General features: G+C 39.7%; 1 protein-coding gene across 5 annotated transcripts; it reads left to right on the forward strand.

The window, feature by feature from the left end:
* On the forward strand, positions 1 to 27,604 carry zfr2 (zinc finger RNA binding protein 2). Of its 5 annotated transcripts, none has more exons than XM_037769566.1 (19): positions 1 to 132; positions 6,799 to 7,054; positions 7,254 to 7,371; positions 8,479 to 8,700; positions 9,973 to 10,307; positions 10,616 to 10,804; positions 11,044 to 11,281; positions 11,577 to 11,758; positions 12,534 to 12,653; positions 13,136 to 13,299; positions 14,922 to 15,048; positions 15,156 to 15,361; positions 16,348 to 16,516; positions 18,565 to 18,739; positions 22,998 to 23,086; positions 23,654 to 23,749; positions 24,549 to 24,660; positions 24,930 to 25,027; positions 26,037 to 27,604. In XM_037769566.1, the coding sequence occupies exons 1-19, from the start codon at positions 80 to 82 to the stop codon at positions 26,208 to 26,210; spliced, it is 3,123 nt and encodes a 1,040-aa protein (XP_037625494.1). In that variant the 5' UTR covers positions 1 to 79; the 3' UTR covers positions 26,211 to 27,604. The 5 variants fall into 5 exon arrangements, with proteins under 5 accessions (XP_037625494.1, XP_037625496.1, XP_037625495.1 ...); XM_037769568.1 differs by having other exon boundaries at positions 13,136 to 13,281; XM_037769567.1 differs by having other exon boundaries at positions 7,257 to 7,371.
* Positions 27,605 to 27,912: the final 308 nt, after the last annotated feature.

Raw genomic sequence — 27,912 nt, forward strand, 5'->3', positions numbered from 1 at the left:
CTATCTTGCCGGTGAGTTCCAGGCTTCTTCTCACCGCTGTCTGTCTGCTCGGTTACTGTACTCTACTGGAGATGCCAAGATGGCTGCAAGCAATTATTTCGGCTTCACACATGGTGCCGGTCCGCAATACAGGTAATTCAAGCGATGCAGGTTAATGTCAGCGTGTGTTATGAGTGACATTTATCATCAGCGCCGATGTGTTACGTTCGGTGGTTGGTGGGTTTGGTGAGACGGGGCTAACACAGCTAAGCTAGCTTGACATGCTAGTAACGGTTAGCTAGTAACGGTCAGCTAACCGTCAGCTAACGGCTGGCTGACAGTTAGCTGACGGTTAGCTGACGGTTAGCTAGCTGAGTTCGCAGGCCAGCTCTATTCCCAGCCGACTCGCTGCTTGACATTAGGTGAACCAACAGTATGGTCATCTTTAGCATGTTGACGAGTCAATACGTGACCAGTTTAAATACTTTAACGTCAAATAAAATGTCATTTATAGCCAGCGTCTTGCTGTTGGTTTACCTAACCGCTGTAACGGTCGGTATTTTGGCCGGCGGTTAGGATTAAGAGGTGTAGCTGTACGTTACTAGGTAACTGACAGTGTGCACCTTATGTGTAATAATAACGACATGCTGCTACAAAAGGAGCATTTAATCAGCACATCTCTTTAATAGCATGGGTTGCAGGTTTGTGTGACAGGTAAATCATTCAGCCTGTCAGTTTGACAGATATATAATTAGCATTTAGACATTTAAAGGAGACATATTATGCTCATTTTCAGGTTCATGTTTGTATTTTGGGTTCCTACTAGAACATGTTTACATGCTGTCATGTTCAAAAATCACATTATTTTTCTCATACAAACATTTGGTCACAAAGTGGAAATATGCATTATTTGCAAAGGTTCAGGGGTAAAGGTAAGGGGCCCAAGAGTTGCTGTGTAGTTGGTCTGCAAATGCTTTGTATTTGAGAGGAAATTCATCTTAAGGAGAGGAGGTGAGATCTAGCAAACAGGAGGAGCTGACTCTTTCTGCATTTTAAGACTCAGATCAGTTTTCCTCCATCGGCCGCTAATAAATCACTGTTGGAAATCTGGCAACTCCAGTTTTTCATTTCTTTTTGTAGTTGAACTTGGACTGATAAAGGACATTATGTTTTTTTTGACAGCATTAGGACCCAATGCTAAACTGATGTTGGTGTGAACATGTTGAGTGAATCCCTTCAGCAGACCCACCGGGTGATCACATGTTCTCTGGGTGGCTCTGCTCTGAATATACCTGTATTAGGGCTGTCACGGTACCAGAAAGCTAGTAGTCGATACCAATACCAGTGAATTTCCACGATTCTCGATACCAAATTCGATACCATGGTAAAAAAAACAACAAAACAACAATAAATCCCATGTAAATCAACACATACTCTTTTATTAAAAACATTTGAACATTACAAAAAACAGAGGCATGTAGCCTTTAAGTAATAAATAAAAAGAATATCTCTTTAATAGCATTGATTGCAGGTTTGTGTGACAGGTTAAATCATTCAGGCTGTCAGTTTGACAGATATATAATTAGCATATTAGTCATTTAAAGGGGACATATCATGCTCATTTTCAGGTTCATGTTTGTGTTTTGGGTTTCTACTAGAACATGTTTACATGCATTAATGTTCAAAAATCACGTTATTTTTCCTCATACTGTCTGTCTGAATATACCTGTATTAGGGCTGTCACGGTACTAGAAATCTAGTAGTCGATACCAATACCAGTGAATTTCCACCATTCTCGATACCAAATTCGATACCATGGTAAAAACAAAACAAAACAACAATAAATCCCATGTAATTCAACACGTACTCTTTTATTAAAAACATTTGAACATTACAAAAACAGAGGCATGTAGCCTTTAAGTAGTAAATAAAAATAATTGACCCATTTGGTTTATTTTGGCGTATCAGCGCCATGTTATCAATCTATAGTCAGACGACGGACACTACATACTGACCGTGAACGCAACTGGTCCATCAGCTCAGAGTAGTAGGAGCAGGAGGCAGAGGATTTATTGTTGAAGTGAAAAGCAAACGCACCTGTTTGGCAATATTTCACGTTTAATCCCAATGCCCAAAATCTCACTTTTGACAATATGGGACCTTTAATTATCATTCACTGCAGTTTCTGAAGGTTTCCTGTTTTGTCTGATATTGTTTTGTTTGTTCTTGACTAGCACTTAAGCCAACTAACCTGACAATCAGGAGTTGACTATTCTGCAAGCAACTATGAGACATAAGAATTTGAACAGCCACTGAATAGTTAATATTGACATTTAAACACCAATGAATATTTTACTTAAAAAAACATATGGATTTGAATACATGAATGAAGCTGAATTTGAAAATGTTATTTTTCAGTGTTCTCAAATTCAGATCCAAAATTTCAAGTTGAAAAATTCAAATAGGACATCAGTCAAATTCAGTGTGCTGATGTATTCAAATGAAAAAAAAATGAAAAAGTTAGGAACAGCAGTGCAACCAATATAAAACTTTAGTTTGGAGCCCTGAAAAAACTTAAAATATTTAACACTGACTGAGGCATTCTGATTGCAGTTTTGATAGCAGTCAACAAGTAGGTTAACAGCCAAGCATTCAACCAAACTTGATTTGTTTTCCTTAGGGCTGTCTATCGATTAAAATATTTCATTGCGATTAATCGCAAATTACTTGCACATTTTTCATCTGTTCAAAATGTACCTCAAAGGGTTTGTCAAGTATTTAATACTCTTATCAACATGGAAGTAGGCAGATATGCTGCTTTATGCAAATGTATGTAAATATTTATTATTTTAAATCAATTAACAATACGAAACATTGACAAATATTGTCCAGAAACCCTCACAATACTGCATTTAGCATAAAAAATATGCTCAAATCATAACATGGCAAACTCAATCCGAACAGGCAACAACAGCTGTCAGTTTGTCAGTGTGCTGACTTGACTATGACTTGCCCCAAACTCTATGTGATTATCATAAAGTGGGCATGTCTGTAAAGGGGAGACTTGCGGGTACCCATAGAACTAATTTTCATTCACATATCTTGAGGTCAGAGGTCAAGGGACTCCTTTGAAAATGGCCATGCAAGTTTCTCCTCGCCAAAATTTAGCAAAAGTTTGGAGTGTTATTTATGACACATGATGATGATATATGACATGTTTTCCAGTTTCATATGATGCCAGTATTCACTCCAGCTTTAAAACTGAGCCCGCTACAACCTAAAAATCACAAGTAGCGTTAATGTGTTAAAGAAATTAGCAGTGTTTAAATGAATTTGCGTTAACACGTTTTTATTGCGTTAACTTTGACAGCCCTAGTTTTCCTGTTTATTTTGGGTGAAATATCTGATTCATGACATGCCATGTGGCACTTACATAATTAGATCTTGGAAATTCTTTCCCACAGTGAGATAATGAACTGGTGATTATATAGAGGAACCATTAAGATACTCAATGGACAATGCACAGACTAGTCAACTTTGGGAAAAATGGGTTTTTCCAAATCCCTTCTTAGTACTCTTTGTTAGTTTGTATACAGCTTTCTGTATACATTTTAATGTGCAACTGTTTTTTTACGTGGACCGGATCCAGTATATATTTTATGAGATAACATGGTGTTATGATTACTCTCACAGCATTTTGAGTCTGTGCTATTGTATGACCTTAAGAAGTCATTTAATTTTAGCCCTCTCATGTTCTTGTTCATCCAGACACTGAAAGCTTATTAAAGATGCTGATATCATCAGGTACTAATGTTGTTGCCACTGCTGTCCTCATCCCAAACCATGCTAACAACACGGCTGTTGTTGAGTTGTCTCTGTATGCTGATGAAAATTAATCAGAGGTCAATGCAGTGCTGCTCAGTCAATCATAAAATATTAGTGATCATAATTTTGTCCTCCACGATTAATTAATTTTGATGGGGTGTTGATGTGTAGCATTTAATTTGTCTACCTATTTTTATCGCTTGTTTTTAGCCATGCTATCGGCATGAGTCATGTTGATCTGCTGGTTTGTTATCAGTCGGTTGGTCGGTCCACCACTTTAGTCCAGACTGAAATATCTCAACAACTATCAGATGGATTTACATGACATTTTTTACAGATATTCATGGTGCCCAGATGATGAATCCTACTGACTTCCTTGACTTTTCCTCTAGCGTCACCATGATGTTAACATTTGTGGTTATAAGTGATTTATCTCAACAGCTATTGGATGGATTGCCATGAAATTCAGTACAGAGCACCGACATTCATGCCCCCTCAGAATGAATGGGGACATTTTAGCTTGCGGACATTAGCATTTAGCTCAAAGCACCACTCTTTTTAAGTAGAAGACTCTTAATCTTGTTAAAATATACATATATTTGAAGGAAGTTGTGTTTGCTATGACGTAGGGGTGGGAATCACCAGAGGCCCCACGATATGATATTATGGATTTTAAACATTTTGCGATACAGGGCTCTAGACTGCGACCAAAATGATCGCATATGCGACCTTTTTTTGGGAGTGTGCGAGTAAAATTTTTACCTAGTCGCATTTTGCGAGTGCATGATCATTACTATTTTGGTAACACGGTAAGAGTGTTGAATATTGCAGATGAAAGCAGTGCTTTTTGTTCCTCACTGGCGCAGCCTCTCTCTCCCCTCCTGCACTCTCCTCTGTTCTGTGGAAACCTACGATGATGAAAATGACTGCACGTTTTGTGTAGCGCACCGTTATGATTAAACCTCCGTGACAACATAAACACACACACACAGACACACTGTATGCGCCTGATCCGTCCCGCACCTACACACACACACACACAACATATACCGCCGGCCTCTGATGTGAGGACAGTTGCAGTGTCAACGGGGAATTATTCTCAAGTCAGTGAGTTAAACTTTCTAGTAGTTACCAGTAACGTTACAGTTAGCTAACGTTAGACTGTTGGATGTTAACGGTAACGTTACCAGTTAACGCTCACTAACGAGCCGGCAGCCGACGTTTGCAATCACAGTGAGTTATAACGTTATGTTAACGAGGAGTCAAAACTCCGCCACAGCTCAAATCATGTTACTGATATAAACCACTTATTTACTTACTTACTCCTCTCTTTGTCCCCTTTGGGTATCAAGGCTGCAATGAATGAATTGTGTCCGTACCAACATGCTGCGTCTCTCCTCATGACGGCAGCATCTCCTGCAGCTCCTCCAACTTTAGAGCGCAGCTAGCAGGGCCGGTCCTAACTTTCTGGGGGCCCAATGCAAAATCTTGTTTTTCGACCAAATGCTATTTTTTTTCATAGCAATATAAAATAGATAATAGAAAGGGTACTATGATTATACATATTATATTTAAATAATCACAATTAATAATTATGTTTTTATGAAGCAGTATATCGTTGATTATTTTAAAAAAACAAATGAGGAGAGAAGGAGTAAGCTGGTGGTGAGGGAGAGTCTAACAGAGGTGCCGACTCAGACACCACCGATGATGAATGTGCAACAGGCACGGAGAGACTGGCTGACAAACAGGTGAAGAAAAAGAAGTAGCACTTTCAGCCACAATGGCTAACACAGTACCCGTGGTTGCGGTACGAGGGGAATGCTATGCTGTGTGTTTATTGTAGGCAATGTGGTCCGTCCGTTGCAGGCAACTCTAAACTTGTTAGTTAAAATATTTTGCAAATATCAAGTTCCGAGGCATTGTCAATGTTTCACTGGGGTATGTCAATTAAGACAACTATTTATTAGCATGCAAGGTCATTGATTAATACCATACTGTTACCCAAAAAAAAGGGTGCGACCAAATCATGTGCTTGTGCGACCAGCTGAGAAAGTTGGTAGCACTAGTGCTACCAGTGGAAAAGTTAGTCTAGAGCCCTGCGATATGCTGAGTATTGTGATAAGATATATTTCAATGTATTACTTTTTTTTAAACTGCAAATTGTGCAGTTTTTCAACATCTGTTTTATCTAATAAGATACAGTTTCACTCTGTTCATCTCAGAGTTTTCATTCACATATCTTGAGGTAAGAGGTCAAGGGACCCCTTTGAAAATAGTCATGCCAGTTTTTCCTTGCCAAAATTTTGTGTAACTTTGGAGCATCATTTAGCGTTCTTCCCAACAAGCCAGCAGAAATAGAATAGCGACCGGGATGGGCCCTCGGATTGTTAAGAATAATGTTATAGAATAAAAGATCGATACTTGACTTCTGTGTATCAATACAATATTGCCACGCAAAATAACGCGATACTATGCTGTATCGAGTTCAACACGTGAGGTGCCATTGATTTACATTATGATGCTATTCAGTAAAGATGAGTATTGGATGAAGGTAACTTCTAACGTTATCATGATGTGTTCAAATGTAATCTTGGCGAGAAACTTAAATAAATCCAGTTGTTTGAAGGAGATGTTTTCACAGCAATATAAAATAAATAATAGAGAGGGAATTATGACCTGTTTAACTTCCTAACAAAAATAAGTATGCAAACGGTAATAAAGGAGTGGATGTTGAAGTACTTGGGATTTATTGTTTACTTTATTTTTCTGCCGTGGTATCGAATTGGGTATTGAGAATTGTGGAATTTCACTGGTATTGGTATCGACTACTAAACTTCTGGTATACATAGGTAATATATTCTTGCACTTCTAACCGCTTTACCCAATAGTAAAGCCTCAAGTAGACATGTCTCTGAATTTTAATGTTCATAAAGATATCCTCTGAAAGCAGTGTTAAAGTTTACCTTCTCTCTTCCCTCTCGTCTCCTTCAGTACCCAGCCTCCCCCGGCCTACTCCCATCCCTCTACAGCCAGTTACAGCGTCCAGCAGGCTCCAGCTGTGGCTCATGCAGTGACTGCATCCTACTCCCCAGCTCCGGTCCAGGCAGCCCGACCTGTGGTCACCGCCCCTTACCCTACCTATCAGACCCACCAGGCTCCCCCTGACTATACCTACCGGCAGCCAGGCACCCCGGCACCCCCGCAGCCCACTACCACCCCACAAACGTACCAAGTATACTCGGAAACGGTCAGTCGCTTTCTGCTGCTTCTCAATTTCTTTTAGCACGATGAGGTCACATTGGATGTTATGTAAAGGCTTTTGTTCTGGGTCATACAATGTCACTTTTAGGCACTAAGATATGATATGTACTTTTTAATCGTGCTGCAGTTATGAACTATAATGTACTGCTTTCCCATTGAATGAAATGCTCTCTTGTAAACCGCAGCAGGACAACTACAGCTACGGGCGTCCTGCAGCCGTGACTACCTATGACAATAAACAGTACTACCAGACAAGTATAGCTCCGGCTCAGAGGACACCCACAGAGAATTACTACCAGACTGGTGAGTCAGTTTATTTTTACCCTCATGTTGCGTCCAAACTTTCAATCATTTTGAGGGCTGAGCGATTATTCAATATTAAAGAAGAACCGATTTTAGACATCAAAGTCTGTTTACAGCCGTTGAGGAATACTGCTGCATATGTGAAAAAAGTTGTATAAACCCTTTTGTGAATTCATAGGGAGCGGCACGTAATCTGATAAATTGCCTCGAATGATGACACTTGAGTCAGCGTTGGTTGGGGCTGAAGACTGCAAGTTTGAAAATTTAAAAAAAATCTGGAGGTGTTGAGTTAAACAGAACTGATCTTACCAGACCTCTGTAGTCCGCTCCTCATCTCTGATTGAGTCTAGCAACTCGAGGTTACATTAGCCGCTACAAGCATAACACACCCAAATCTCTGATCAAATGGTGCCTTCAAATGTGTTTATCTTGTTCACGAGAAGAGTCCATATAAACGCCCTCCTCTTGTGACGTGTTTGTTGACGTTGTCAGAAATGGCAGAGGCCATGGAAATTCATTTTTTGGTGCATAATAAGTGAATATATTGTCACTTTAGTTGTATATTGTTTTTCTTCGTAATTTTATAATATGTCTGAGAAAAACGTTGATATTCCCAACGGCCTCATCTATTTCCTCTGTCATTATGCCTTTGCATTTACTGCATTATGTTACCCGCTTGCTAACTTGTTAGCTTCTGTGTCTTCTAGACGCCGACAGTGCGTGCGTGCGTGCGTGCGGATACTGAATCTTTACAGTTCATATCAGTTTTGCTAAAAATATTGTTGACTGTTATATAACTAGTGTTTCAGATCTAATTAACAGTGCAGTACACTGACACATACCTCAGTCTTGCTCAGGGATTTGTGGGTCATCAGTCCTGGTGTGATTTACTCTTATTCACATTTGATGATGTGATGTGATCTACTGCATGAGGAATGTGTCTGCAGCTCATTTGCTGGTGAAATGAGGATCCTTCCTGCGCTGCCAAAAACTCTCTGACAGGCAGTCCCAGAGGAAGCGATGGATGCTTCAGATCTCTTTTAATACCCTTCCTCTTCACCTCTACTCCCCTCTCTCCTCTTTGCCCCCCACCCTTTCCTGTATCAGTAGGAGTAAAGAGCGCTTACAGCCCAGCCCCCTCCACCGTGTACAGCCAGCCTCCTCCTCCCCAGAGGCAGGTAACGGCCCTGAAGCCTCTGGCCCCCTCTGTGTCCACCAGCTACAACATCTACCCAGTGTCCACCAGTGTCCAGCAGCCGCCCACACCCATCTCATCCTACACCCTCGGCTCCTCCTTTGGCTCCACTGTTTCCGCCACCACCTACTCAGGTAACATAATACAAGAGATAAGATAAGAAAGAACTTAAGTCATCCCTAAAGGAAATATTTGTGCACAATATGCTTGCGAGAAACTTGAATAAATACAGTTTGAAGGAGATGTTTTCACAGCGATATAAAATAAATATACGAGAGGGAATTATGACCTGTTAAACTTCCTAACACTAACTCTAAGCAGCCTATAATACATAATTAAAACTACTAATGCTAAGATTTTTTTAATCAAAACAAAGATTTACATAAAAATACAATAATTTATTTCCTACTCATTTGAATTGTGTGTTTTTATGCAAACTTTTATGCCTACTTAGAATGAGCCCTTCACATCTACATAGGGAGCGGGTCCTCTTCACGGAGTCCGCCATGTTGCTCCGCCATATTTCTACAGTAACCCAGAACGGTCAAACCAAACACTGTCTCTAGAGAGATCCTTTCATGTTTTTAAATTACCTGAAGGTCACCGTAGTTCTCCGACAGGCTTGTGAAACCGTGGTACCGCCAGCCGTCGTCTGACGTCCGTTGCTCCTAAAGTGTTATTTTGGTAAGGATTGGCTTCTGAGCAAGGCGAACAGCGTCACCACGGTATTGCACTCGCCAGCTCACCTTACCACAGTCTTGGAAGGGGAAGAGTAAGCGAAGGGGTACACAGCTGGTTGCAATTTGCAACCACACCACTAGATGCCGCCAAATCCTACACACTGTACCTTTAAGGTCTGATCATACCAGAAAGTGTCACAGCGAAATTCATCAGTGCAACTTTGTAAAATATTTGTTTCTAGATGCTTGGTGACATAGTGACTGCTCGCAGTGCTAGTTGGTAAACTACTGTAGCTGGCGAACTAACTGCCAACTCTGCCTTTAGTGAATGAATGCATATTGAGCTTGAGTAATAAGTGCTAGCTGATTCTTGTGATTATCAAGTATTCGCCTTGTGTCACAGATGTTTAGTTGGATGAGAAATTTCTAAACCCAAGAGAGTCCGAAGAGTGTCTGTGATGGAGAACAAAGATGTGAGCTGATTCTGAGTGGCAAAGACAGGTGTATACAAATGTTAATACCTTGCTGCTAATTCAAGCTAAGCCTCTTATTACCTGTTTTGACACTTGTCAAAGACGATTTGGGGATTGGCTTTATCCGTCTTGTTAGACCTCTGGATGCTGGTGAAATTGCAGTGCCGCTTATTTCTTGCATGACTGCTGACTGATAAGTGACCCATATCTTGTATGCTTTTCTGTCCTCACTCTTTTTCCTCCTTTTCCTCAGGCATTAGCTACCCCAGTTATGACTCAACTGGCTACACCTCCACATCCACCCCCTCCTATTACCAGCCGGCCCAGCAGTCTCTCAACCAGCCGCAGCCTCCACCTCAGCAGCCCCAGCAGCCGCAACAGCCCCAGCCCCCCATCCAGCCGCCACCTAAGCAACTGACGAGCTCCTCCTGGAGCAACTCGGGCAGCAACATGGTGACAGCTCCGACTGTAAACACTTACAAAAAGCCCACGTTTCACCAGAGCAAGCTGCAGAAGCCCAAAGGGCCTCCCAAGCAGCCCCAGCTCCATTACTGTGACATTTGCAAGATCAGCTGTGCAGGCCCTCAGGTAGGAGTTTATAATGACAAGGGAGAAGATTGTATTTATAGAAAGCTTTTAACGTAAAAGCTTTATTGTGTTGTGCATTACAGAGCTTTGAATAACACAAACTAATACAAAAAACAGGAACAAACACATTACAAAATTAACATTTAGAACCAGAGTACATGTTTTAATGTCTAAATAAAAAAAACATACTGAGTTTATCTCATTAACAGAATAAAAAACAGTGAAAAGTAACAGATGTGCATATACACTATTTTTGTATATGTATTTGGAAGCTGCATCTTGCTAACTGGTTTGATTTACTGCATCAGACGTACCGGGAGCACCTTGAGGGCCAGAAGCACAAGAAAAAGGAAGCTGCCCTTAAATCTGGGGGGCAGACGGGGGCCAGCAACGGGCCCAGAGGGGTCCAGACTCAGTTACGCTGTGAGCTATGTGACGTCTCCTGCACCGGAGTGGATGCCTACGCTGCCCATATCCGTGGGGCCAAACACCAGAAGGTTAGCACAGCCGTGATGCTTTTGTCTTTATCTTCAAGTGTTTAAATGTTGTTTAAGAAAATAAAGCTGTAGAATATATTGTTGTAACACGCTTTCATTATTGGACATGACTGTGGTGTACTCATGTGATGTTCCATGTGAGCTGCCAAGTCTTGGAACAAAACCCGCCTCAGGGATTTGGGTTTGGATTAAGTATCGGCAGCCTTAAATGGTTGTATCTCCCTCTGTCTCTTGGAAAGGTGGTGAAACTTCACACCAAGCTGGGCAAGCCTATACCTTCCACCGAGCCAGTGTTGGTAAATTCGGCTCCAGTTATCACAACCTCGACGGCTGGGAAACTTCCAGTCTCCACATCCACTTCTGCCTCTGTCTCAACCACTTCAACTCCCACTGTGACGCCCAAACAGGTGTCAGTAAACGCCACGGCTAAAACGGCACCAGTCAAGAAACCAGCTCCTTCCAAAATAACTGTCATTTGTAAGTTTGTTGTTTGTTGTTTACGTAGATGATTAGAGATGTTTCTCTCCCTCATCTGATCCATTTGATAATGAATAACTACTGCTCCAATACCAAGACGGCAAACTTTATTACTCCTTTCAATCTTGACAAAAATGCTTTTCAAGATGTAATCTTGAATGGTAGTTTATCAGTGGTTATTTATTAACCTGTGGAATAGAACTAGAACTAGAAATTAGACCAGAAATAGATGTTGAGGCATATAAGCGTTCCTTAAATGAACTCTCTAATTTATATTGTCTCTCCTGCCGTATAGCCAACAAGCATGTCAGTGCTCCAGCAGCTGCAGTGACAGCGGCGGTGGTGGCTGCCAAGGTGGTGGAGGAGCCCATGCAGCAGTCAGTTCAGAGAATGGACCTTCAGAGTGACGATGAGGACTGTGACAGAGCTGGAGGCCAGGGAGACATCCAGCCAGTGGGACATGACTACGTAGAGGAGGTAAGCAGGAAATGAGAAGAACAATGTCCATCTGCCAATCAGTATATTGGAGGACTGACATATGTTGGTTATTATGCAAATTTACAAAACGTTATAGCACTGTATAAAGTAAAAAATGGTTCGATGTAATTTTAGGAACAGTTTAATTTTTATATACTTTGTTCAAAGGTCTCAATTGTTTACAGTAGTAAACAACATGTGAGTTAACAGTGTATCAGATGTTTTGTGTAAGGTCTTAAAATGAATACTGTCTTGTAATCTGTAAAGTAGTATCTGTAAAGTACTCTACTTGCAGTAAAGATTGATCTCATTATTTTTTTAAACCAAATTTGTACTTTAGTATTTGCATCAGACCAAAAAATCTATTTTTCAAGTTTCTACGATTATTATAATATTTTTACATATGATTTTATTGATACTTATGTCATTCTTTTTACATTTTATTGTGGAAAACGTAAAAATGATTGTAAATTAGAAATAAAATTGAAGAAAGCAATAACAGGAATAAAAACAAGGAAAAGATTAAGGATAAAAAAAAGAAAAGCTAAACAAAACACACAAAAAGAATAATAATAATTACATAGATAAATAAATACAATAAAATAAAATATATATATATATGTAAAAAGTCTTCCAATAAGAGTTTACTGTACTTCTGGATAGTACTATATCAAATCATTTGTTTCCTTTTCTTGTAATTACAGTAAAAGATCATGTATGTTGCATTCGTTGTCCTGCATTGTGTGTATTTACCTCAACTGTCTGTCTGTTTCAGGTCCGTAACGATGACGGCAAAGTGATTCGATTCCACTGTAAACTGTGTGAGTGCAGCTTTAACGACCCCAATGCTAAAGACATGCACCTGAAAGGAAGAAGGCACAGACTCCAGTACAAGGTAAGAAAGTTCACTGAGCTGATTCCTGTCTGACTGGTTATCCAGAGAGACACAATGAACAGGGTTGAGATGCATTCTTTCAACGTTTTTTGGTATTTTAGATAACATGAACTGTGAAGCAGGGTTTTGTTCACAGCAGATAGTTTTCTAAAAACAGGTTGGACCGCAACAAAACGCGACATTCCAGCCGTTATCTGTCAAGGAGTGAGGTTGAATGGATGGACTGGTTTGACAGACATACAAATACTTTATTTAAAGTAGCTTATGAGAGGAAGACTTCATCTTGTCTCTGAAGGTTGCTTTTTTTAAAGAAAAAAAAGGCTCAGTTTTGAGGGGTAGAAATGCCAGCTTGGAGTGGATGGAAGCCCAAATGGAAAGAAAAAGATTATTTTTAATTTAATCTGCAGGTTCCCATCTGTACTGACTTTCATTACATTCTTGTTACATTCCCTTTACGTGTGTTTCTGTCCTCGTCTCTGTAGAAGAAAGTGAATCCGGAGCTTCCTGTGGAGATCAAGCCCAGTAACCGGGCCAGGAAGCTGCAGGAGAGCAAGCTGAAGAAGCAGAAGCAGAAGGCGGTGCTGAAGAGACAGAGAGACGATGAGCAACGCTGGCACATGGAGATGAGGTCAGACTCGTGGCCAAAGTTAGTAACCTTAACTTCTTCACACTCTGATGTTACATTTGCACATTTCCTTGGTTGGCACAGAATAGACTAAAAATGGAAAGATGAGGAAGATAAATTCATATAGGTGATATCAGTAGAGGGGGAGTCCTAAAGCTGGCCAGCTGGGTGTTTAGTCTGACGCATGTACACTTGGTCATTTTATTGACTCTTTTCCTGTTTTCTTGTCAATCGCATCAGCTTTCTTGCATATATGTTAAAATACAGTCTCTCAACTGCCAGAGGAAGTCATATTTATCAAATTAGTTGTGAGGATTTTATCATGAAAACTGTACACCCTGATTACGCTCTTAATTGAGAAAGGCTACGTTCACATTTCAGGGTTTACTGCTCAATTCTGATTTTTCTTTGCCCAGATCTGATCTTTCTGCCTCGACTGTTCACTTTCATGTTAGAAGTGACCCATATCTGACATCAGTGTGAATGTTAGCATATTGCTCTATTTAACAGATTTGGGTTCCTCCGTTACATAGATGATACTCCTAAATAATAACATATGACGCTGTATGACTCCTAAATAAAGGCTTTTCATTTCGGCTGATACTTAACTTCAACAGCTCTTCTGGGAACTAAGTTAAATAAACTAAAGTAAGATGTGTAATGTTACTGTTTGACATCCCGAAACACCGCCAGTCAGCACATCCACGCAATTAACATGTAATTTCATTAAATCAGTGTTCTGCTTTGTGAAACATGACAAATTTATCAGATAAACTGAGTGAATTGTGAAAAGTCTGTTTGATAAGTTAATTAAAATTTAAAATGACTGACGAAGCAAACAAAGTCTTCAACTGTTTCCCTACTGTCGGAGGAAATCCTCTGTTGACATATTGATAAATTCAACGGAGCCGAGCTTACCGGTAAACATCTACTCCTTCTACAAAAATTGTTTATGATTTATTACGACTCATAAACAGACACTAACTCATTCGGGAAACATGATTTAACATAATTCGATAGAAATTTTAGCTCCATGTAAAGTGAATAAATGTGACTAGTTCTGTGGAGAGAGAGGTTCTTCTTCTGTAGTTTCAACGGACTGCTCCGACACTGAGTGATCTGCACCTGCGCAATGAAGTACAACATGGAAAACACATGAATTCCGATATGACCGTTCTCACAGCGGTCGCATTGCCATTGATCGGATATGTATCGGATTAAGACCACATAAGAAAGAGGCCAGGATCAGATTGGAAAAACTCTGATTCCTGTATCCACACTACTCTGAAAAAAATCAGATATGTGTCACAGGAGAGCAAAAAAAATAGATTTGGGCCACATTTGCTTGTAATGTGAACATGGCCTAAATTTCCAATATGCACATTGAAATGTTTGACGTACCAGGCCTGTGCTTTAATTGTTGTTAGAAGAGGAAATGCCAGTACCTTCAACACAATGCTTTTGACACAAAGCCTCTGTATAATAATTATCTTTTAGGATCAACAGTAGTTCAGAGTAAATGTTTTGGTAAAGTGCTTTTTTTTTATGGACTAATGTGTACCGTTAATTGCAGCCATAACATTCCCCTGTGGCAGTAAATGACTTTTAATGATGACATTAAAAAACCTCCGCCTCTCTTGCAGGCGATATGAGGAGGACATGTACTGGAGGAGGATGGAGGAGGAGCAGATGTACTGGGGGGAGCAGAGACGCAGGATGGCTCCTCCACCGTTGATGAGCCGCCCTGGTATGCCGGTACCCCCTCTACTGGTGAGAGCCGCAATTGCAGTTTTTTGTATGAAAAAACTAAAAACAAACTTTCACTGAGACTTAAATCCATGTGTGATCAATCACTTCATTCCCTCCTCCCTCATAAGACGTGTGTGCGTCGGCCAGACTCTCCTGATGACCGTCACATCATGGCTAAACACTCGACCATTTACCCAGTAGAGGAAGAGCTGCAGGCTGTTCAGAGGATCGTCTCCCACTCTGAGAGAGCCCTAAAACTAGTGTCAGACTCCCTGCTGGAGAAGGAGACACCAGCTGTTGAAACCGCTGCTACTGAAGGAGGAGATGATAAAGGGTAAAGAGTGACTTCTGGCAAATAATTCACTTTTTTGGGGGGGGGGGCATGTTGGTAAAAACAAGGATTAAGGTAGTTTAAAGGGATAGTGTTTTGAAGTTGGGTTGTATGAGGTACTTATCCATAGTCAGTGTATTACCTACAGTAGATGACGGTCGTCACGCCCCGTTTGGAGAAACAGACAGGCGTTACCACACGGAAGCAAAGTAATGTACAGCTGTGGACGGAGCCGACAGGAAAACATATAATTTGTTATCACCTAAAAGAAAGGCCCACCTAAAAAAACAACAACTTAATTTTAAGTGTAGGCTATATTTATAATATTTTCACTGTTTTACCTTGCCATCAGACAGCCCTTTCCGACTGTGAACTGAAGCCATTGTATCCCATCTATGCTCTCGCCAAAGTCACCAGACTCCATTGAAAAAAAACTGTAATTTTACCTTGCAGAACACGGGCGTTGCTGGTCTACTGCTGCCTTGATTGGTTAGTTAGTTTGTGCTGTTGTTTGACTTTGGTGAACCTAACTAACCAAAGTCACACAATAACACAAACAAACTAACCGATCGAGGCAGTGGTAGACCAGCAACCTCCGTGTTCTTTGAGGTAAAATTACTGTTTTTTTTTTTCAACGGAATCTGGTGGCTTTGGCGAGAGCATAGATAACCTCTTCAGTTCCCCGTTGAGATGAGCCAATGGTATCATACCTTTGCCTGGGATTTTGATGTAGGTTATGTGGATAAAGGGGATTTTATTCATGAAGTATAACTTTACAACCTTATAAATGATGTTGAAAACACAACCTTTATCTCAAGTACCACATGTCATTCAGAATACACACGCATACATTAGAGCTACAGATGTGTGATCAGGTTAAAAAATAGAAGCCATTGATAAATAAAATGTGCGTTATGACCCCTGTCTCTATTTTTGATCATTGCTGCAAAAGAAACCACTTCAGCTGAATTGTTTGTTTCTCTCAACAGTACTGAGAACTCAGGACGGCTGCTAAAAGGCGTGATGAGGGTGGGTATCCTGGCCAAAGGCCTGCTACTTCGTGGGGACAGAAATGTTGAGCTCATCCTGCTGACTGCTAAGAAACCCACCATCTCTTTACTGAAGAACATCGCCAAGCATTTGCCCAAAGAACTGGAGGTAAGAAAACGTCGCCGGCTAATTTAGGACATTGGTTGAGGTTGAGGGAGGGAAGAATTGTGGTGAACTTGGAATTCACAACACTGACATTCTTACATTTAAAGTTAAATAATCATAGGATTTCATGACATACACCTGGGTGTGGGAGCATATAGACAAACTATAAATCCTGTCAAAAATGGCAGGAAAAAGCTTCCTTTGCCAGTTTTATCAGTAGTTTGTTAAATATCATGTTGTCAGATGCTCTTTAAAAAGAGGAAATAGTCATCCACTGCCTTATGACTTGTGTCACAAGAGCTGGATGCTGAGGGACTGAAAGGTTTTATAGTTATGTAACAAATAGAATGGGAACGAGAAGTTTTCCACTCATAAAACAAACCGTTGTGACGTAGTAATTGCAGTACTCCCACGTGTTAGCAACTAAAATACAAACACAGAAAAAAATGTCCACTTCAAATCACTTCACCCTAGAGTTTCTCTCATATGCTAGAGCAGCTCATATATCATTGGGGAACATGTAGAGCTGTCCTCCACAGCCAGAAACAACACAGCAGTTTGTCCTCCACACATGTATTAATGATTCTGATTAACAGTAAAATATGTAGAGTTGACTCTGTCATTTTAGCTTTCTGTAGATATACAGTACACATGTTTTGCTGGCTCACAACTGCCACTCTGTAAAGTTAGATGTGTAAATTAGGGCTGTCAAAGTTAACTTGATAATAACGCGTTAACGCAAATTTGTTTTAACGGCACTTATCTCTTTAAGGCATTAATGCAACTTGCGATTTATAAGGTGTAGTGGCTCAATTTTAGGTAGAGGGAAGATATTGGCATCATATGAAACTGGAATCCAAAGAATCCATTGGTACAAACCATGTCATATTAGCTTGTCGAGAAGGAAGTTAAATAATGGTCCAAACTTACGCTGAATTTTGTCGAGAAAAACTATCATGGCCATTTTCAAAGGGGTCCCTTGACCTCTGACCTCAAGATATGTGAATGAAAATGGGTTCTATGGATACCTATGAGTCTCCCCTTTACAGACATGCCCACTTTATGATAATCACATGCAGTTTGGGGCAAGTCATAGTCAAGTCAGCACACTGACACACTGACACACTGACAGATGTTGTTGCCTGTTGGGCTTGAGTTTGCCATGTTATGATTTGTTTTTGTTTTTGTTTTTTATGCTAAAAAAAACCTGTGAGGGTTTCTGGACAATATTTGTCATTGTTTTGTGTTATTAATTGATTTCCAATAATAAATATATACATACATTTGCATAAAGAAAGCTAATTTGTCCACTCCCATCTTCCTTTTTAAGGTACATTTTGTACAAAAAAAATGTGCAATTAATCGCGATCAACTATGGACTATCATGCGAATAATCGCAGTTAAATATTTTAATGTATTGACAGCCTTAGTATAAATCAGTTTAGTCTGTTTCTTATTTATAGTTCTAGAGGACTTCCAGGCTGTTTATTCTACTACATTGTAAAAAATACAATACTGTGTGGTTTCTAGCTTTGGGAGAGATGTCTTCATGTTCTCAAATGAGTGAACTGCCTCTAGCCTAAAGAGAAAAACTCATGTGACTTTTTACATTTACTGGCATTTCCGTTTAAACTCCACAAGACAGAGGGTTGTCACCAAATACAAGGTTATGATGTGTTGTAATTCCCCACTCTTCCTCCCTCCTGCTCTTAGCTGTAATGAGTGTTTCATTAAAGGTGCTTTTGACTGATCTTTAGATTCACTGCCTGGTTATGACACCTGAATCCTACAGAGTGAGATGGGGCTTTTTCTTATTAAACTGTCCCATTGTTTTCCTAAATATTACAAAGATTTTGTTGAGAAATATTATTTATGGTAATGTCACGAACCCTGTTTAAATAAGGGAAGTACCTTGACAAAAAACAATTGCATTACCCAGGGTTAAAAACATAACCGTATTGCCCTGTAACCTCGCCAAACCAGGCGATTGTTCGCCCCTACACCCCTCCTCCTCTGTAGTGAGTAATCCCAAGTGTCCTTTTAACCGGCAGACATTTTCTGAAGATCAGTATGAGGTGCAGGCTCACCCCGAGGAGGCGAACATCGTGATATTTTCAAGCAAGGAGCCCAAAATGCAGGTGACCATTTCTCTCACCTCGCCGCTGATGAGGGAGGACCCTGCTTCTGAGAAGGACAAGCAGGCAGCAGGAAAAGCGGCTGAGAAAGGTTAGAGAAGCCAAAGCTTTCAGTACCAGACGACCAAATGTAAGCGATGTGTGTAATACACTTATATATATATATACCCCTTGCTTCACCCTTCCGCCCATAAGCAGCCTACATTTTTAGGCTGAAAAGCTCTGAAATTACACAAAACGAGAGGTGGGACTTTTAACCAAGCCCACGTTCAAGTTGTTTTTTTCTTTAACCCCTAAAATAAGAATTAACTTGCACATTCATTTGTCCCACTTTTTCATTCCCCCCATTTTTTGCAGTTACACTAGTCCCCAATTTCTTTATTTCTTTTCCACAACATGGGAATCAAAAGCCGGGCTCTCCGACCTTTCTGTGCCACTGGGGTGTGTGTTTATCTTGTGAACACATGCTCAGATGAAACCTTTGGGACACAATAGACTGAAGATGATGATCGGATAATGCCCAGGGATGAAATGCTTCAAATTGTGATACTATTTTTTACAAATATCCTTATTTTTAGACTTGTGAAACGTTTTTGCTTCTTGTTGCATTCTGGTCACAATACCTCTGAGGGGATTTTGAGGTCCAGTGACTTCCCATTCCCTCATCTCTCATCCCTGCATCACACTGTGGCATTATCGATGAAGAGGTGTTGGAGTGTCATTTTATTGCCACACAATGATCAGTATTGAAATAGTAAGATGACATTAGTAAATCCATTGTCATTGCTTCCCCTTCTCAATCAACAATAAAGGTAATTTCCCAGATCATTGTGTTGCAAACACTCCTCCGCCTGAGGCCTGTACTACGAAGCAGGATTTGGGGTTAGCTAGGTAACTTCAGGTTTAACCCTTCAGGGTTTTCAGTCCTACGACGGTGGTTCACTTCTTACCGGGGTAGATCGCCATGGTAACTGATGCTGAACAGCTAACCTGCTCCGGAGCAGGTTATTTTCCAGATAAGAGATCAACTCGTATAAAAGCACCGCCTACTGACCAAACAGAGCTCGGTACGCAAATCGTTAAATAACATTACACAAATATGGAGAAGTTTAAGTCATAATCCAGACTAAAAGCAACACAGTTTAAACTGACAAATGCAGATAAGACAGCTGGCAAAAAATCGTCGACTGTGTGAATGCATAAATTAATAGGTTTATAATATCACTGCCCCATCTAGGGCATGATAGATCTGAATATAATTACAAGTATGTATGTTTGTGTATTCTTCTAGCGTGTTTGACAATATTTTAGTCTCATTCTTTCAGTTACAACCGCAACGGTGTGAAACTTTGGAATCAAATGTTTTACCGACAGTCCGGATTATGTGTTTAACTTCTTTGTATTTCTTTAATATCATAGTTTGCTCTTTGTTTGTAAATTATGCCGTAGACTTGTCCGTGTTTGTGATTGGTGATAAGCTGCAAACACCGCCCCTTTCATGTGAACGCGCTCATAGCCAGATTGAGAAACCCTGGATTGATTTACCGAGCTGATAACCACCGTCGTACGGGCGCTTAGCATGATCATGGTTGTTAGGGTAAGTTAAGCCAGATAACGAGAAGATACCCTGGGTATGTTGAATTGGCTTCGTAGTACAGGCCTCTGCTCCAATAACTGTCAATATTTTAATGTGTTTTTTTTCCCATTTGGAAAACATGGTAGAAATGTTTTCTGTGGCCGTTGTTTTTTATTTTTTTTTCAATTTTGTTTGGGTTTGTTGATCAGTGCCCCTACTTCTGTATCAGCAGACCTAGGCAAGCCGATGGCTGATCTGAAGACCACACTTGCTCACATACCACTAAGAATAGAAACTTTAAAAGGAAGCAGGTTGCCCATGTTTATTAAGCTTTGTAGAGGAGGACCCCTCTTGTTTGCTATCATCAGAGGGGCTCAGCCGCTGCTAGATCAAAACTGCCCTCTCTCAGAGGCATGATAAATATGGGTCTTTGATTCTAAGTGGTATGGTAGTGTAGACTTCAAAAAAGTGGCTTTGTTTTTGTTATGTATTTCCCCTGAACTAATGACCTTTGTTGTTGCTACAGTTCTAGTGAACATAGAAGTGTGGAAAGCCCCGAGGCTGATCTTGTGAAAGATTACCTCATCGCAGTCGTCAGTAATTACATTGAATGTTTTGGACATATCTGTCATTTTTAGGTGACTTTACACTTGTAAATGTGTCTTAAATTTGTCCTCAAACTATTTCATTAACATCTAAATCCAACACAGACACAAGCATTATTTTATAAACAACAATAACTTTGTATTCTCCCATTTTTATTACTACTAATTAAGTTAATCTGGGGCTTTGCCATATAGATGACTTCACTTTCCTTTTTTGACTTTTGATGTTGATATTGTATTTAAAATATGGAGGGAAAGAAGTATCTTTGCTCTTGTGCCTTTATCTACTTGAGAAGTTTCCTTTTAAACATAATTACAGAGGAGTAATGGAAACCATTGTTATCTATGCAAAGTAGTGCCAATTAAAAACATTTGATGTAGAATAGGAGCATTTCCAAAGGGATAAAATCCATGTTACATGATCAACAGCTGTAGAAAATACATTTTTTTTAATCTGAAGCTCAGCTGCTGAAACAGTTTCAGTCAGGCAAAAAGAGGAAATCCACAACACTCAGTTTGAGTTTATCAAAAGGAAATTGTACAAGTCTTAATGTGAACAGCTCAACAGTGTATTACACGATTAGAGATCCCCATGTATAAAAGGACTTAGTGGAGTGTAGGAAGCCAAATTCTACATGATATAGATTATTTTTATTAATAAACATTGTGGGGGAAAAATATCAAAAGATGGGACTCAATAGAGTGCTACAGGAATGAGTCCTAAGACCCCGAAATGAGTTGGCATGTTAACACTGTTCCCTTATCTGGAAGTCAGTGGGTTTTTTGAGTGGGTTTTTAGTTAGAAGCCTGAAATAAGGTCTGTGGTTAACACAAGCTGAAGTTATTTTAAAGTTTTGTTCTACGATATAAAATACATTCAATAAATATCCCGCTTGTGAATTTTGAAGCCTTTATATGTCTCGCGCTCATATGACCGCGGTTCATTTATAGCCTAACGTTAGCTTTTTACTTCTGGCGATTGCATTCGCACTTCAAAAATCATAGTGGTGTTCATTTGTGAAGATTATCTTGCTGAACAAAATGTGTATCGTAAACGTGTGTTTGCCACAGAGCTTATTTTCTGCAATAATCCAAAACCTATTGAAAAAATCTAAATGCCTACACCACGGTCGCATGAGCGCGAGTATACACAAAGAGGCTGTAAAGGCGGACAAGTCGGCGTGATGGTTTTTAGTAGTCTCATTTAGCCACTTGATAGCAACCGCCTTTTTTAAGACACTTAAAGGCTTCAAAATTCATGAGTGGGGATATTTATTGATGTATTTTATGTCATAGAACAAAATGTTAAAATCTCTTCAGCTTGTTTTAACCACAGACCTTATTTCAGGCATCTAAATAAAAACCCTCTGACTTCGAGACGAGGGAACTGGAAGTACTAAAAATGCTAACTCATTTCGGTGTTTTAGGACTCATTCCTGCAGCACTATTATAGTAAGAAGGAAATATGTGTCGTAAGAAGGAAATATGTGTCATGATAAGGAAACGGGTTTGACGTCATATGATAAAACAGTTTTTAATGCGCCTTTCTCAGAAGACATTTTGACTTATCCAGTAAAGCCACACCAGTGAACCAGCATGCTCAGTACCATGGCCTTAGCACGGAAACACATAATTAATTTTATTAGTCACACCCATCTACAGTATGTTTGACAAGTCAATACGTCTCTCTAGAGAAAGATGCACTCCAGCAGATAATGGGGTCCAAATTTGAAGTCACTATAAACTCAATAGGGCTTATATGGTTTAGTCACCTTAAACTAAAAATTGAACTCCACCACCCTTCTCTCTGAATGTCTTGGATTTCCTTCTTTTTTATGCATGTGTTTCTGTAACTTTCCACTCCAAAGAATACATCTGTAAAACATAGAAACACTGTAGTCTTTACTTGATGGTCAAGTGTTTTCATTTTCTCTCATATCTTCCCCTCATTATTTTTCTGACACAAAACAAACTGAAACAAACAATCGAAGAGTATTTAAGGACTCAAGGAAATGTCCCGTCATATCAGATCAACATGAGCGTTTTAGAATTTCATCCCTGATCAGCGACTGCACATCAACAGTAACAACACTTGCTATGTATTGCAGTCATCATTTGGGTTTTTGCATTAGTTTGACTGTTGAGCTGGTGCATGTTATCTCCACCAGGTGTAGCTGAAAAGGAACCGACTGATCTTCTGAATAAGAGGAAATGTCTGGAATACCTGGCTTCTCTCCGTCACGCCAAATGGTTTCAGGTATATACATCACAAGCATGTCAAACTGGTCCTAAAAAGGTCTATAATTTGTGATGAGATATTTATGATATATTTATTTAAAAATGTGTATTGTACTATATTACAGAAGTAGATGATTGGGGGAATTTGAATGAACTGATCTCACTTCCTTTTAGGTGAAAAACAGACAGTGGGAATTTGTGTTAAAACAATACAAATGGGGTTTTCATTTTGTAAGCAGACGTTACTTAGGATTCTGCCATCTGTGGTTCTACAGAAGACAGAAAACACTTTATTTCACCAATGTGGCATTATGAGATTATTCCTATTTCGTTGTAAGAAAAGCCACAAAATAATGACCACAGAATTCTTGTAAGGACTGATTTCAAATTGTTCTAAAATCAGCAAGGGTGTCTCTAATAGATCTCTAATTATTAGGATTTCTACTTCAGTTCTACTTGAGTTTTGAGTAGAATCATAAATGTTTTTGCTTTGCCTTTTGTTTTTCAAATACATAATTTTAAAGTCAGCAGTTATATTTTATAGTGACATTGTCATTGATGTGTTTTTTTCCCTTCCTTTCTGAAGGCTCGTGCCAACGGGCTGCAGTCCTGTGTGATCATCATTCGGGTGCTCAGAGATTTATGTCAGCGGGTTCCCACCTGGGGGAAGATGCCCGGCTGGGTAAGAGGCTTCAACAATAACAGTCTCTTATGTTTTGACTTATTAGTCATGTTTTGACCTATTTTCTTTTTTTTTGGTGTGGTGTGAAGCTGCTAGTGAGGTTTTATAAAATATTCATCTCTGCAAGCACGTGCATTGTAGTATGTTTCATTTTAACTAATATTTTTTGGGGAATTTCTGTCCTCTTTTTGTATGTCCGTCAATAGCTTTGTTTGTCGAAAAAGAGTTGATGCGCTAAATGTGTTATGGAAACGCCTTTGCCAAATAAATTCTGATGTAGTGGACATTTACCTGACATGACGGCGTCTTCTCGGATATTCCCATAAAGTGCGAATGCTTGTCTTTGTCTCCAGACAGCATGAAAAAAGGTCACTAATAGCTGACATGAAAGAACAATTTAAACTTGCCCAATTGAATCTAATGTAGATGGTTAGATGACCAAACTGACTTGTTTTGTTTCTGGTTCACAACCTCTACTTCTTGTACTCAGTTTACTGGTGGATTATAGCCTTGCGTAGCCTATAGCACAGATTTATGACCAAACTACACTGTAGCTGAGTTTATTTGCTCCAATGAATGGAAACACGGGTTATGAGAGAACAATAACATAAAACGTATATTTACAAACATTCATAGCTCTATTTGTGCTGAATCAATGCTGTATCCGTATCTTGTGTGAGGAGATGGCTTATTCACACCAAATATTGTGACCAGATGTTTTATGGAGAGTCAAGTGAGGTAGAGGAGTACCTATAAGGGTTTATTCAAGAGGTTTCCCTCTGTGTGTTATTCCCTCCAGGCGATGGAGCTGCTGGTGGAGAAAGTGATCAGCAGTGCTGCAGGCCCGCTCAGCCCAGGAGAGGCCATGCGCCGAGTCCTTGAGTGCATCTCCACTGGCATCCTGCTACCAGGTCAGATACATGTACATGTTAATGAGATGTGAATAAGTAGATTATTTCACAGGATACAGAACTTTCAGAAAAGGATTAATTGTTTCATGTCGTTTTTTTTATTTCGGAGACATTTTTCTTATTTACTGTGCCCCCCTCATGCTAAAAAAACAGCTTGTGTCAAACTTGAACCTTTTGAAAGGAGAATGATTCACTATTTTCTGCCTCTGATTAAGTAACTTCCATTATCACATTTACATGTTTAACTTGTTTCTCCTCCCCTCACTCAGATGGACCAGGGTTGATGGACCCATGTGAGAAAGACACAACAGATGCTTTGGAAAGCATGATGCTTCAAGCCAGAGAGGACATAACTGCCAGCGCACAGGTACCCAAACAGAGCATTCATGTCATGGCCCCTGAAAAGTCTAGATTCTGATTGGCTGGAAGGTTTGGATTCACTTTAGTGACAGTATAACAGGACACTATGAGCCAGTATTAAACTCTGGGTAAAGATGATGGTGATTTAACTAAAGATCTTGGTGAGAGGGTTATTTGTGTAACTACCACCGGCATACGCAAATTTAATTTCAACAGTGTTTGATACTTGGTGACATCCGCATCAACTAACGGTCACAGGAGGAAAGAGAGGACTTTTAATTACATACTATGTAGGAATTGTCTTTTACTGTTTGTAAATACAACATTCAAAGTTGGCCCCTCTTTCCGATTCAACGACACCAGAGGTGAACGCGGTTACAAGAACACAGCCCAGTGTACCACCTGTATCATCACATACGGCAGCAAAAGTAAAAGCCAACCCCAGATTCACTCTTGTTTATGAACGAGTTTTGTCCACTTGGCGTTTCGCCTCACTACTATATTTAATTTTTTTCTGCACTGTGTCTGTTTCGTGACTTCCTCTTGGATGCGTTATTGCTCATGTGTGAGGGCTACACGTAACACACCCAGTGCCCAAAGGCTAACGCCCAGAAACATCCCGATCACAGCAAAATAAAATAAAATAAAAAATCCAGGCAGCGGGCAGAGTCTCTGCAGATCCAGACACTGCCACACACTTCTAGTGGGTCATAAGTGATGATTGAGAGGGATTATACATTGTTTTTTTTAAGGAAAATCCTGCATAGTATACCATTAAAATGTTATCCTCAGTGAAGCTGGTAGTCTGCATCTGAGGGACAGCTGCTGCAGGGGAAAGGAGAGAGGACCACGGCCTTTGTTGCATGTCGTACCCCTCTCTCTCTCTTCTTGTTTCCTCTGTGGCTCTATACTGTCAATTATCAAATAAAATGCCAATATAATTATCTAAAATGATAAAGCGAGGCCTTAAACTCTACAAACCTACATTTCTCTTTCCTGTTTTTTTCTGGTTCCAGCATGCTCTGCGGCTGCTTGCTTTCCGTCAGATCCACAAGGTTCTGGGCATGGAGTCTCTGCCGGCGTCCAAGGCCAGCGCTCGCAACCGCAAGCGTCGACGGGACGGCAGCGAAACGGGCGAAGGGGAGGGGGAGGGCAAAAAAGACAAGAAGGAAGAAGCAGAGAGCGCTTGACCTCTGCCTCCAGAGCGGAGGCGTTTGCTAGTTTAGAGACTGGTAGAATGTCACAACTTTCAAATTTTTCTTATCTTGAAAACAATCTTAACACGCAGCTATACACATATGAATATAACTGACTGTACATGTTACATGTCTACCCTTGAATTATGAGGAGTGATGTGTTGGGAGGAGACTGAAGCTTGAGACTGCAAATCCTTCTCTCGTATAGTGATTCCCCCGCAGATTTAGTGTCTTTTTAAAGTGGGCAGAGAAAATTGACTCAATAAAAATCATGAAAATGACTGATAGCATCATTCCAGTTCAGTATAATTGCACACTAACTACTGACCATCCCTCCCCCTGTTTATTTACACTAGTTAAACCGCCACCGTCAACTACAGTTGTGTTGTTTTCTATGACGTTAAAGCCTCCAGTTAAATCATCAGCACCTTAAGCTTTATTTCCAGCGGAGTTTGAACTCTACTGCTGAACTGATGATGGTGTTAAACAAAAAAAAAAAGATGGGGATTTAAGTTTAGAAGTTTCGAAACTGTGAGAAAGATTACGGAAGACTGACAGGATCTACAGCACGTAGATACAGTACTGTGATGTTCATTGTGCCTAAGATGACACATTAATAATAGAATAGTAACGTAGTGTTTCAACATTTCCTCCTCATATATTATGAAAACTTGAGAAAGAAAAGTTGTATCACACCTTAAAAACAAGGTTACACTAAAATAACTTCCCCTTGAAAATACGTCATTAAGGTTTAGCGAGAAAAGACACAGAAGCTCTGCTATGTGTGGTTTTTCTGTAGAGGTCACACTGGAGACTGAATCTGTCTGAGGAAAGAGAGAAGTCTTATGTTGCACAGTCTGTAGCATGCTGAGGGAATGAAGCACTTAAAGAAATGAAAATGTTACTGTATGCAGCCATAATTTTATCATTTGAATAATATGCCTAGTAATCTTTTTTCTTCCAGAAATATGGTTAGCAGAAGAGAGACGCTTTAATCCGAGAAATAAGACTGAATACCTACTGTAATGATCAAGTAGTCCTTTGACTTTCTTCCTTTGTGCCTGCATCATGTTGTGTGTTACAGAGAAAGGGGAACATTTGAGTTACGTCAGGTTAATATTGTAATGATATAATTTCACAAAGATGTAGGACGGGGGAAGGGACAGTTGCACAACTCTTTGGCTTAAAAGATGGACTTGAGAAATTATTATTGTGCCGTTTTTAGTTTGATTTTCATTTATCAAGAGCATCATATATAAGTAGGCTTTATTTCTGAAGGAAGTCTATTTTGTATTGTTTAAAAGTGTGAACGTCTGTCCTTTATTATTTGAATGTCTTTGTAGTGCTGCCTAAAAATTAAGGGGAGATATTAAAACACTTTTAAGCCATTTTTGTGTCCTGTGTTGTACATTTTAACGAGTTTCTTCATTTTGTTTTTCATTTATTTGGTTTTACTCAGACATTTACATAAACATACTTAGTTAGATACAAATATCAAGTGAACCAACTTTTCCACTTTTTACAATGAAATTATAGAACACAAAAATAGAACATGGGGTGCTTTTCATGTGAAATAAGATAAAATAAATCAGAATAATAATACAAAATTATTACATTTAGAAAAAAAGAAAAATTAAACAAAAGAAGGGTGTTTTGGGGAAATATACTTTTTCCACTCCTTCCAAATTTCCTCAAA

This window comes from Sebastes umbrosus, chromosome 5, assembly GCF_015220745.1.
Source record: "Sebastes umbrosus isolate fSebUmb1 chromosome 5, fSebUmb1.pri, whole genome shotgun sequence".
NCBI classification, from domain to species: Eukaryota; Metazoa; Chordata; class Actinopteri; order Perciformes; family Sebastidae; genus Sebastes; species Sebastes umbrosus.

Bases quoted from the DNA above. Each gene is read 5' to 3' on its own strand.
- zfr2 (XM_037769566.1), top strand. From the start codon at position 80: ATGGCTGCAAGCAATTATTTCGGCTTCACACATGGTGCCGGTCCGCAA. The intron at 13,300-14,921 runs GTTAGTAACCTT...CCTCTCTTGCAG, and splicing joins AGGTCAGACTCGTGGCCAAA to GCGATATGAGGAGGACATGT. The intron at 24,661-24,929 runs GTCAGATACATG...CCCCTCACTCAG, and splicing joins CACTGGCATCCTGCTACCAG to ATGGACCAGGGTTGATGGAC.